Raw genomic sequence first — 12864 nt, forward strand, 5'->3', positions numbered from 1 at the left:
AATGAGAAAAGAATTAAACTCATTAAAGTACTTGTGAAGAAAATGTAGCATAAAAAAACTAGACATCTTTACTATGATTCTATGTGAAACGTGCCTTCAGCATGATTAAAAAAAATAATAATAATGAAAAACTTACACAGATGTGATCAGCAAGTGTGATCAATCGATGGGTCCTGGGGACCTGCCCCACCCCCTCGGCCTGGGAAGAAGGGGGCAGCTGCTGCTGTGGAGACGGGGACTCCTGCTGTGGTCGATAGTGATGTAATGGTCCTTCGTACTGTCTGGTGGCTTCAGCTAACAGAGGAAAGGTAGGCATCTTACTCCAGAGACGCCCCGCCTCTCACTCATTACCAAAGATCAAGCACAACTATAGCACATATATCTAAACAGAGCTCATATCTTACTTTTGAATAAAAATATTTATTTACTGAATAAATTAGAGGACTAATATGAAATCATAAGTAAGCAAAACAAAACTAGTATCAACTATTTTCTATGTCATTGAAATATAAGCAAATGAATAATGAAGTAATATCTTAAAAATATAAAACAGGACTAACAAAACCAGTTATTTCTTATCCTGCTCTGCACAGATAATTAGAAGCAAATGATAAATGCAAATATCAAAATATGTAAACTGGTGGCTAAAAAAGACATACTTTCAGCTTGATTTGCCTTAACAACCTCTGGCTGAAAGGCCTGCAGCTTCTCCTGAGGCGGCACAGGCGAACTGGCAGGGCTTATCACCTCGATAGCATCGTTAGATGTTTCATACCGGTGGGAAGATACTTTAAGAAAAGAGAAGAATCTTATTTTAAAACTAATCCTAGGAAAAATCTCAAAAGTCTAAGTTCTTCAAACCCATTTGCATATTTTCATTTTTTATTTTCAGAAATGTCCAATGGCACCCAGATTAATGATAAAAAATATTGAGCTTGATGAACCGTAAATGCTTCCTTGGTGTTTCTGATTTTGGTAGGACACAGGGTTTTCTGGGATTTGGGGTCTAAGACCTTTAGGTGAGGCAAAATAAAAAACAGATTTGTGACATTCTCCTGGGAGCAGGAAAAGAAAATCACCAGGAAATAAACACTTATCAGAACAAATTTAACAACTAAGAGGGTAGATCTCAACAGTTTATTGTTTTCAATATGTAATTTCAATTCTGTGGGACAGCTCACAGAAAAACTTTAAGGCTACAAAGCTGGATGATTTTAAAGCTTTAGATTAAGTGACGTTATATAATTATTTTCTCAAATCACCATAGTATTGTTGACAAAAATTACTCCAAACAATTTTTTAGCACCATGTCACATTGTGAAAATGAACCGAAGTGACAGGGAATGTCAGGAAGGAAGCACGCATCAGAGAAGGGACCCTCTGAGATGTGGTTCCTAAGGAAACCAAGGGTCCATGCAGCTGGGGTCCAGGCAGCTGTTCGGAGTCCTGCCACGGCCTCAGAGCGGAGGACGGGACAGAGGCAGATGCAACCTCCTCCTCAGGAACCTTCTGACTTAACAGTGCTCTCTGCCTCTCCGTGCTGCACCAAGGAGCCTGAGAAGACCGTCAGAGGCCTAAAGGGTGCGTGCCCCCGGCTTGCTCAGCAAGTGTGATCAGACTGTGGATCCTGGACACAGGTACGGAAGACGGGAATGAACTCTACTGCCAGGCCACCACCTGTCCCGCCAGCACTCAGCCGCACAGCCCTTTCCCTGGACCCTGCGCCAGGTCACGGAGGTTATAGTTACCTAACTTGTAGTGCGCTCAGGAGAACAGAAACCTGATAATTGGGATGAAAATGATCTTTGGAAAACTAAAACAAATCACTATAATCAAAGTAATTGATACTACTTTGCAACTTTTGTACCCACTGGTTCCTTTCCCTGTGTATGTACCCAACAATCTAAATCTGCTTCCCGCATCATATACAGAGTCAGGAGAAAGCCTGACGCTTAAACCGTGGTCATTGCTCTCAAGGCCTTAAGAGTAAGGTGAAGGCTCTGTGCTCACTTGCCGGGGAGGGAGGCTCTGAAGATGAAAGCTGAAACCCACACTGCATAACTAAAGGGCTTATGGGATTTATGAAGTAATTTACGTAATGACTTAAAAAAACCCAAGAAACAAAAAATACTACACTCAGAAACATGAACACTCAGAAAAGCCAGACCTTCTATTTTCAGACCTTCTAAAAGTCAGCCTCCTGGAGCAAGGGCTCAGTTTGTGATGCAAACTGAAAAGCTATGAGGAAGTGTTACCCGGCCACTGCGGCTGCTCGGAAGCCCCAGGCGGGGTCACCTTGTGTGTGGCGCCTTCTCTCCAGAGGGCCGCCTCGTTTCACCGCAGATCCACCCCCCTCAGCCAGCCCCTGCTGCGTGTACAACACCTATTCTGCAGACTTTCATAATCCCAGGCTAAAGGAAGTCTTCTGTCTACACTACTACCAAGCCGCCCCCATCTCTCCAAAGACCTCAGGAATGAGGGTGATAGTCACCCAAACAAATTATAATTAGGCATGAAGGTAAAAAAAAAAATTGCATGTTGCATGCTGGTGCATCAGAAATAATTTTTTTTTTCATTATCTCCAACTCAATTTCATTAATGGAAACAACAGAGAGATGGCTATATATGGTTAAATGATTTCAAATATTACAGATGCTTGTATGAATACCTCCTTGTTCTTTCAAAAATTCTATACAGAATTTAGGCAATAGATAAATTTAAAATAACTTTTTTAGAATTTTACTGTAGATTTATGAATTCTTACAGACCTAAGAGGTTGTGAGAAGGGTGCAATGTAAATACTAATTACCGATAATAAGGTGGTCTCCCTTTTAAAAACTCTGTAACTTAGACAAAAGATACAAGGCTTTGGGGTATCAGCCTAAATATGGAACCAACTATATCCCAGAAAACACTGCTTGAGAAATTAGGCCTCAGTAACACAGAGCTTAATGATACACCTATTACCCTTCACACACCTGAAAATGTCAATAACCTCTGCACTCCATCTAACTACTTTCCAACTTTAACTCTCATAAAGAGCATAATTTTCTCATGAAAGATAACTTGAAAGGTATATGTAATGTAAGAAATGCTGATATTTAAATAATCATAAAAATAGCAGAAAAGACATTATTACACTAACCCAAAAACCTTTCTTTACATTTACTATCAAGATTAGGATTTTCTTTATACCATATTGATCTGCTTTGCCTAAAAAATATAGTCATTCTTTACTCAGATATCACATTGCGGAACTCCAATTGAGATACATACAGCTACTAGAAGAGTCTGAACTTTGAGAGCCACGTTCCCTTGCATCCTTGTCCGAGGCAATTTGCCGGGTGATGATCACGTCTATGAAGTTAGCTGCAGTAATGGTAGTCTTCCCTCGGGTTCTTAGCTCTTCCTCATATCTGGATTTTGGAGGAGGCCCTTTATCTTTCCCAGCCTCAGAATAAACTACTGAAGAATGAGGCTGGGGCTTGCCACTTGGAAAGGCTGAAGAAGTGTACAGACACTGAACAGATCTCTTCTCCACCTCCAGGGTTTTCTGCTCTAGCTGCTGCTGTTCACTAACTGCTGCTGACCTGCTTCTCAAATTTTCTTCTAACCTGGCAGCTTCATGCTTACTCTCTTTTGTTTTGGAAACATCCATCTGGGGGGCAGAAGCTGCAGCATCCACGAGAGCAGCCAGGGCGTCTGCAGCAGTGTTGTAACGGGAGGCTGGCAGGCCTTGGCTTATTGAAGGGCCCCCAGCAGGCAGTGGCCTGTAAATGAAACCAAACCACAACTGTAAAGGGAGACTCAGCACTGGGTGGTCTGGTGGGGAGATGAAGGACAGACTGCAACAACAAAAAATATTTAGTGGGTAGTAAATCATTACTAAGATGACTGCAATCACAAACTAAAAAGTGTGTCTGGAAGAAACCTTTTTTGGTTTGCTTGTTTTTGTCAAAATGTATACAACAGACTCACATGATCCGTAGCTGAGCACTTGGATCCAAAGGGGTAATTACACTGGTTCCATTGGGGCCCTGGAAGACGCTGGGTCTCTGCTGCAACATGGTCTCCTGAGCTCTTACCGAAGGGGATGGGGAGCGGACATACCCATGACTGCCAGGTCGCCCGGGCTGTTCTGAGCCTGCAGGGGGCAAAAAACAAGACAAAACAAAAAAACACAGGTAATAAGGGAGGGCCTAAAGACAGCAACATTTAGGGATTGCTAATTTCATGATATACCTAAATAGGTAAAAGGAAAATGAGGTAAGAAACTTGGTATCCCACTTTCTGACCTGTCTACAAATATGTTTTTATAAGAATTTCTTAATAAAGATGCAAGAAAACCACACTAGTAACTTGAAACAAAAACACCTGCTATCACTTACTGTCATTGCCATCTGTGACAAATTTCTATCTGGATTCCAGAGAAACAAAAATAACACCAATAATGAAGTACTAATACAAATCAGATGACTTCACCTTTCCGATTTTTCCTCAAACTCTGGTGTGTTTATCATTTCCAAAATCAAATTTGGTACAACTTTCTGAGTGCCATGATGAAAATGATATACCACTGCTGCCCCAGGTTGGGAGGCTGTTTTGCCCACACACAGTTCTTCCTGCTCCTCTCCTCTCCTCTGCCCTCTAGGAGTCACTGTCTCTCTCAGCAGGCGTAATTTGGCATGAAATCACTTACAATGCCTTTTCCCAAAACATGGCTCCACTAACTACAGTTCTTCCATATTTGAGAATTATTTTGTTCATTCACCTTAGCTCTCCCATAATAAAGCCACAACTTGGACCTGGTCAAAACTACTTCACTCAGAAGATCTAAAGTTTCCCCTCTAATCATTTTCTTTCCTGCCTCCTCTTGTTCTATGTCCTCACTCTGACTTTTTAACTCGTTCTTTGCCCTCACAAGAGCCAGCAGTTTTAGAATACACCCCTATTCTCACAGCAGGTAGCACCTATGGGCCTTCTGGGCAATTTTATCTCTTCTGACCACACATGAGCTAATATAATTTTTTTGATAGGGTATATTCCTAGAAGTGGAATTGCTATCTAAATTTTTAAATCTCTGAAAAGGCTATCCCCACTTACACTGCCACCGACAATGTCTGAGAGTATTTCTTCAGACACTCCAACACAAAGTATTAATCACCCTTTTAAATGTGATGAAGAAAAACGGTATTTTATTGTGTTAAATCTGTATGTTATTCATCAGTGGGACCATAAATATTTTAAAAATATAGTTCCTACTAATGTTATGTATCACTTGTACCTGGCTTTCTATAATTAAGTCAACTTCAATGTTTTTATACGAGCAACATAAAATCATTATTATAGAGTTACCTACATTTCATTAAACATTTCCTATTGTCAGACACCTATTGATTTTTAAATTATATATAGATAATAGAGTACATTTAAATTTAGGTTTTGCAGCCATTGAATTAAGATAAATCCTCTGAAATGATAGTACTAGGTCAAATATGATAGCTAGCTTTTAGTCTCCTTCTCTATAGTGCCATCACTTTGATTTCAAAGGGTTTGTCTCCTGGGACCTTATAAATATGACCACCTCCTTGCACTGTGACTTTTGGTTCTGCGCCAGCCTCTCCAACCACCTCTCTGGCTCCTTCTGTCTTGACCTGTGACATTCCTCCCAGTGACATCTGAGGGCTGACCTGCCCCTCTCCACATATGCCCACCCCATGGAAATAGCAGTCAAGCCATTTCCAACTCTCGCAGAAGACTCCTAAGTCACAGATCTCCAAGTTCTGCCTGTCCTCCTAAGTGCCAGATCTGTACGCCTGACAATAAGAACATAGCGAATGATGTGATGTCACTGAGGGAAACAAGTATACCATGGATAAAACAAATTTTCCAAAGACAGATTAAGTACGTCCAAAATAAAAAACCACTCCCTTTGTTTTCACTAATCCTGGTCTGTCTTATGTGCAGACACTCTTGTTTCTCACCTCCTCCTCACTCCTCATGATCTAGTTATTAAGTCCTTTTGATTTGCCTTCACCATGTACTTCCTGGCAGTTCCTTTCTGGCCACTGCCAGTGTCCGTGTATCTTAAGCCATCATTAGAACACATATGAACTACTGACATGGTCTTATGGTCCTCCTGGCACCAACCCATGTCCACGTGCAGGGTTTGAATCCATGTTAAGCCACTCTTGTGTAAAGGCCTCTCTGATCATGTCACCTACCGACTGTGCCAAATGGCAGCAGCACTTCACTTAGAATTCAAAATGTCATACGACTTTCTAACCATATTTTCCATTCTTTAAATAATAGCTCAACAACACATACATTTTCCTATCTATGACCTTTTTGCTTGGGCTACTTTCAGCTCCAGTGACGTCCACGACCAGTATCTTCAGGCCCAATCTCAGCCAACTACGGGGGCCACATCAAAATGATACCGTCATCCTGAAAACTTCATTTTCCTGTTTTAAAATTCCTCTCTGCGCCATTTCAACTTCTATAGCACTGTTAACCTGTACACATCCTTTAAGGCATTTAATTACTTTTGCTCTTATAATTCTTGTTTGTAAGATCACCATGGCATCCCCCACAACATTCAACACAATGCCCCATCCTGCTAAATTACCGAGAATGTCCAAAGTGTGAACAGAGCCACCTCACTCACCTGGCCGCAGGTAGAGGTCTGAGGAAGCTGCAGCAATCCGCTCCCGCTCCTTCTCCCTCTCCCTTTCCCGCTCTCTTTCTCTTTCAGCACTTGCAGCTGCTGCAAGGTGTGTTGAATGTCCTGTAAAACACAGAAATCTGACAGTTAAAGACAAAAATATTAATGTATCAGGTACAGGTACATCAAACTGTTTAAAAATTCTTAAGGGACTGAAAATTTCTCAAAAAGTTTCATACTTGAGATGTAGGAAGTTCATTTTACTATAAGTCTTAGATGACAAATGGAGCACAACACACGCATTTAGGATATTTCTGGCATATCCAGTGACAGATGGCATATAGGAACTATTACTAAATATTAAATGAAAAACAGCAGACCAAATGGGAAAGAAAGTGCCCAAAATACCTTCAAAGGCTAGGCTGTACACACTTCAGCACGTTGGTCCTAGCAGAGTGAGGTGTGACTATATGGACTCTTACCTGGAGACATGGAAGCAGAGTTGTATGGCCTGGGAGGGAAAGTAATCTGTGTACCAGGGATATAAGTGATTCTGTCCATGGGAGGGGTACTTGTTCCCCCTGGATGAGGCACTAAAATTGCTGGAGGCATATTGGTCAGATCAATGATTCCTGCTCAAAAGACAAATACAATAAAATTATGTTAACTTTATTATTCTAAAGATACAGAACTACATATGGCTTTTCTGGACAGTGAGGAATTATCTGTATAACCCAATGATACTTTGTATACAGTACAAATAAAAATGTTTAAATTCATCGTCACTTTTTAAGACTTTTAAGTCTAGAGAAGGGTATGAAATACTCTGCACCATCCCAGTAGCCTAAGAGCATGGACTTAAGAGAGATGGTAAACTGTTGAAACAATGATTTCAAACACCCAGCACAATGACGTGGGTCAGTTATTTCAATGTTCACCAAAATACCCCATCTCAATACTTTACTTAGTTTGCCTTCAAGGGCTAAGGCTAGAGAAAGAAGTATGGGCCTTCTTTTCTTTGCATCACAAGCTCAACAAACATTTAATAAGTACCTAGGAAACCCTGGGTAAACACAGTAAGTTCTATGAAATCTGCACTGCAAAGACACAGACCCCTTGTTGCTGGGTACGGGAGACCCAGCTGCTGCTCTCGTGGGGAGAGTCCTCTGGCCACATCTGGGCGCAGGTTCACTTGCATCTGCTGTGAGGTAATGTAATCATTTAGGATTGTCTGTCTGGTGTTCTCCATTGCATAAAGCTGATACTGGCTCGGGTAGCCTGGTGTTGGTGAAAGCTGTCTCTGAAACAGGTATGCAGCAGCTGCTGATTAAGAAAACGAGAGAAAGGCATTTCATTTATAGTCTAGTTAAATTCTTAACTTGCTAAACATCACCCACAAAATGAGTAAGGAAAAAACAATCTGTTGAGATAATGTGCACATTCATCTTCTGTTTAGTATGGGGGCAGCACTTTAGAGATTAACGTGGATTCTTTAGACCTTTGATGTGATATCAGTATTAATATATACATTTTAATGTCAGATGTAATGGAAAAGGGGAAGGAGAAACTAGCCAAAATACGAGTATATTAACCTTTTCATGAGTAGAACAGAAGGTACAAAAATTCTCAAGCAGTTTCACTTTCAATCTTTGCCATGTAACTTTATTATATTTTCACCTGAAGTATCCAAGAGCTGTTTGAAAATAAATTTATTTTTGAAGTACTGATAATCCAATACAACCAAATCAAAATATACGTGAAAACACCTTGTGGCAAATGGTAACTTTGCTTCCCTGGGGATGAAAATGATTAGTCTATAAGCATTTAATTAGTCCATGTGTTTAGAGGAGAGATTAGCAAACTTTCTGTATAGAGGGCCAAACGGCAAAAAACTTAGGCTTTGCAGTCCCTGCCATTGCAGCCACAGACAGAAGCAAACGCAGGAGGCTATGTGCCGACAGAACGAGTCTTCATGCACACAGGCCGCAGTCTGACAGCTCTAGGCTGGAGCATGACCCAAGCTACCAGGGAGGGGTGGATATGATTAAAGGAAAAGATAGCATCTCTATCCTCAAACCATTTGTCATCTAGCAAAAACTCAAAAATGACAAGCTAATGCAACTGCTATAAAATAAAGGACTTATGATAAACACTAAATGAAAGTCTAAACATTTAATTTTGTCTAACAACTTGACTAAACTATCTGTGTGTGTGTGTGTGTGTGCGCGCGCGCACACCTGTGTTTTTGTGTGTTCCACATAGAACAATATGTGACAAGCGTTCTGGAATGTTTGCCATTCACCTAGAACCCCAGCGAGGTAAGTCTGTCAACTGCTTCTTGGGGAATCCTGCCTCAATTCTGGACAGTCCCTAAAGGACTAGGTGTGGACTCATCTGAAACTTACTGTCCTCAATTAACAAACAATTCAGATAAAGTATTTTGTACACATAGCCTTAGAAATCTTGGCATATGGGTAATGAAAATCATGGCCCTAAAGACCACGGTGAAACACAACTGTTCTTTGTCCCAATTTCAACTTGAATGATGTAACAGGCAAGCAGAAGAGGTGTGAGCAGAAAAAACCATTTGAGGGAATCCGAGCAGACAGAGGAGTAGGGTCTGGGACCTGGGAGGAATGTGGGGTGGGGTGGGGCGGGGCGGGGCAGGGGCGTGCAGCACGGTGTGCAGCGCACAGCAGGTGGGTCACAACAGAGGGCCCGGCAGAGACTCCACCGGCCAGCGGCCTGCGGCCTGCGCTGACGGTGCTCCTTTCCCTCCATAGACGTGCGGCCCTGCCCCTGGCGGGCAGCATCCCTGTGTCCCGCGTGGGTGCTCTCCAGAAAACCTACACACCTCTGCACCTACCAGAATTATATTTACCCACAGTCAGTTGTGTCTGTTCACAAGTTCCTTCTAGCTATACTTGCTACTGTAATTATGTAACTTAATGAAATAATATGTAAATCGAGAGAAAAATGAAAAGAGCGGTTTCTCTGGAAGCCAAGTTGAATGTTTTGGAAAGATTCAATATAGAAGTTGAATTAAGTATGATCTAGAACATTTTAAAAGATGGAAAAAATATCTAGAAGGATTCTGCATTTAGATTAATTTGAAGTGTCTCTATTCTAGTTTCAGTGAAAAAAACCAAACCTGGAAATGTAAGTATTGTTTATATAAGAAAGACACAGTGAGCTTTAATCAGTGGTCCCTTGCCTTAGATTAGAACACTGGTAAATAAATGCCTAAGTTGTAAATTAAAATGTTTAAGCTATGCTTGTGCCATTTAAGATAATTCTTCATATACATTAAGACACTTTTTCAATTAGCTTAAACAAATGCCATCAGATAAGAGGGCTTTTCATATACCTCTCACTTCCAGTTAAGGGGTACTGGGAATATTGCCTCCTGACTTAGATGCTGGTACCATGGGGATGGTACAGTTTGTGAAAATTCACCGAGCAGACACTAATGATATGTGCAGTTGCCTGCATACTGTACTTTAATAAACAGAAAGTTTAAAAAAGTAATACAGGCATATTATTTCTCTGCCATAAGTTAGCACACTAAGCCCGGCTTACCGGGATCCAGAGTCCTGTGAAACGGCATGGCTGGGTCCAGGTGTGCGGGAAGGTGGCTCCGGTACACCTCTCCTGAGGCGCTGCCCCGGTGATGGGGGTCAAAGGGGCTGTGGCTCACTACAGGATCCACCCCAGGGACTGGGGACTTGGCTGGTATGCTTTCCCTTTGGGTAGGGGTCAGTGTCGATTTTCTTTCATGATTGATAGATTTGCTAGAAGAAATCGTAACTGGGAAAAAGAGCCAACACCACAGATTCTTAAGAAAACTTGCTGAGTATTATATCTAATCATTTCTCAACCAAACACAGGTTATAGTCATATAATATTTTGATATTCCCTGTCCACTGAACCTTTAACATTTATTCTTGCAAAATATGCAAATGTGAAGAACTAGCAGAAGATTTTGAGGTTTGCAGAAGATTACCATGTTCTAGACCATAGCGCCAGCATATTACGACCTACTGTTAGGATTAAAATGAAGTTCAACACTCTTCTTTACATCGCATTATAAATTATTTTTTTTCTGTGTGACCTGAACATACTCAATTCTCTTGATTTCACACGCACCAAATCTCAGCCCCCTCTCTTTTTGTTACACGGCCTCCTTGTGGCCTGTCACTAAATTAGACCGCAGTCCCACTCCCCCTTTTTCTTTTTTGTATCTTGAGGTTTCATTTACCTATAGTCAACTGTGGTCTGAAATAGTACATGAAAAATTCCAGAAATAAGTAGTTCCTCAGTTTAAAACTGCGCAGTGTCTGTGCAGTGCGATGAGACCGCGCGCCCTCCCACTCCATCTCCAAGCAGTACAGACAGGCGCTGCGGGACCACTACCTGCCCATGAGTCACTCAGTGGCCATCTTGGTCATCTGTCCACGTACTGCAGAGCTTGTGTGTTCCGGTAAGCCTTACTGTACTTAACAATGGCCCCAGAGCACAAGAGTAGTTTGCTGACAATTCAGATGTGCCAAAGAGAAGACGCAGTCTGCTCCCTTTAAGTGAAAAGGTACGTACAGGGAAAAATATTATATTTAGGGCTTGGTACCATCTTTGGTTTCAGGCATCCACCGGGGATTTTGGAATATATCCCCTGCAGATAAGGGGAAAGTGCTGTACTGTCTCCTTGCTCTGTACTCTCACACAGACTTTCTCATTATATCACCAACCTCTATCTCTTCCCTACTCCAGTCTCTTCTTTCATAAATCATGCTATTCAGAGAGGTTAGATGATCCCACCAATGCCTATCATGCCCAAACATTTACTGAACATTACCCTAAATTGTTTTAATAACTGTGGCAAAACACTGCAATATGTGATTTATAAGATATGTGGCCCTGACCAGTGAGGCTTTGTTGGTTGGGCATCAACCCGAAAATCGATATAGGCCGCTGGTTCAATTCCCGGTCAGGGCACGTGCCTAGGTTGCCAGTTCAGTCTCTGGTAGGGGCACGACCAGAGGCAACCTATCAATGCTTTTCTCCCTCCCTCCCCCCTAGCCAACCCCGTAAGTGACACCCCCCCCCCCAACTCCCAGAACCACTGGAATTCTCCAAGTCTTAGAGGGATAAAGGTGTCTTTTGCTGTTAATGAAGTGATATTTACAGAACACCTAGGGAGGGGGGATGGTTGCCAGGAGAACCAACCACTTGATTAGAAGGTTGGAACTTGCAGCTCCACTCACTCCCTGACCTCCAGGGAAGCTGGAGGTTGAATTCAATTATCAATGGCTAGTGATTTAATCTATCAAGCCTACATAACAAAACCTTCATTAAAAACCCAAAGGACTGAGCCTGGAAAGCTTCCAGGTTGGTGGGCACTGGAGGTGCGGGGAGAGGGGCTCAGAAGCGCCACGCCCCTCTCCCCCTACCATGCCCTGCGCTTCTCTGTTATCGAGCTGCTCCTGTGCTATAGCCTTTTCAAGTAAACCGGTGATCTAGTAACTAAAATGTTTCTCTGACTTCTGAGTCATTCTAGAAAGTAACTGAACCCAAGGGGGAGCCGCGGGAACCTCTGATTTATCTCCAGTAAGTCAAAAGCACAGGTCACACGCTGGACCTGCAATGGGCAACCGGCACTGCAGGTTGTCCTTGGAACCTCCAACTTGCAGCCAATTGGTCAGAAGCAGGAGTAAGAGCTTGACAAGCACCGGATGTTGTCTGGAGGGTGCAAAACCATGTAGGATGGACGCTTAACCTGTGGAATCTAACACTGTCTCTGGGTAGGTAGTACGGGAAATAAGTTGAATTCTTGGATACCCTGCTCAAGTTTGAAAATTGTTTGTTGGTGTGGGGAATCTTTCTCCCCCAACCCCCACCACACCATGTTGGAAATTGGGTCTCAAAATAAACACAAAATATAAAATTTACCATTTTAGCCATTTTAAAGGGCACAAGTCAGTAGCAAAATACACTGACAATGTTATACACCCATCGCCGCCATCTAATTATTACTATATTGATGATAGCACATTTACCATGATCAAACAAATCTGCCTGTCACGGCCCAGAAACATACTCTTGTTTATTACCTCCCCTTCCCGGGGTCACCTTGCTCAAATATACAGTGCATTTGCCTTACGCAGGGCAGTTCTTCAAAACTAGAGCCAACAGGTGTCAGTTTC

At 42.1% G+C, this 12864-nt stretch overlaps 1 protein-coding gene across 15 annotated transcripts in view; it reads right to left on the reverse strand.

Annotated features, from left to right (window-relative positions):
* Positions 1–12864, reverse strand: part of NCOR1 (nuclear receptor corepressor 1) — a 172933-nt gene that overhangs the window by 21605 nt on the left and 138464 nt on the right. For 11 of the 15 annotated variants that reach the window (XM_054571176.1, XM_054571186.1, XM_054571179.1 and 8 more), the window contains 8 exons: positions 10244–10471; positions 7778–7987; positions 7147–7296; positions 6668–6787; positions 3979–4144; positions 3277–3770; positions 660–788; positions 137–294 (listed from right to left, as the gene is read on the reverse strand). In XM_054571176.1, the coding sequence (XP_054427151.1) occupies positions 137–294; positions 660–788; positions 3277–3770; positions 3979–4144; positions 6668–6787; positions 7147–7296; positions 7778–7987; positions 10244–10471 (1655 nt within the window). The remainder of the gene's footprint in view (positions 1–136; positions 295–659; positions 789–3276; positions 3771–3978; positions 4145–6667; positions 6788–7146; positions 7297–7777; positions 7988–10243; positions 10472–12864) is intronic. The other 4 variants (XM_054571180.1, XM_054571177.1, XM_054571188.1 and 1 more) reach the window with 2 other exon arrangements.

Source organism: Pteronotus mesoamericanus, unplaced genomic scaffold (genome assembly GCF_021234165.1).
Source record: "Pteronotus mesoamericanus isolate MK-2021 breed Mesoamerican mustached bat unplaced genomic scaffold, CSHL_Meso_final contig_22, whole genome shotgun sequence".
NCBI classification, from domain to species: Eukaryota; Metazoa; Chordata; class Mammalia; order Chiroptera; family Mormoopidae; genus Pteronotus; species Pteronotus mesoamericanus.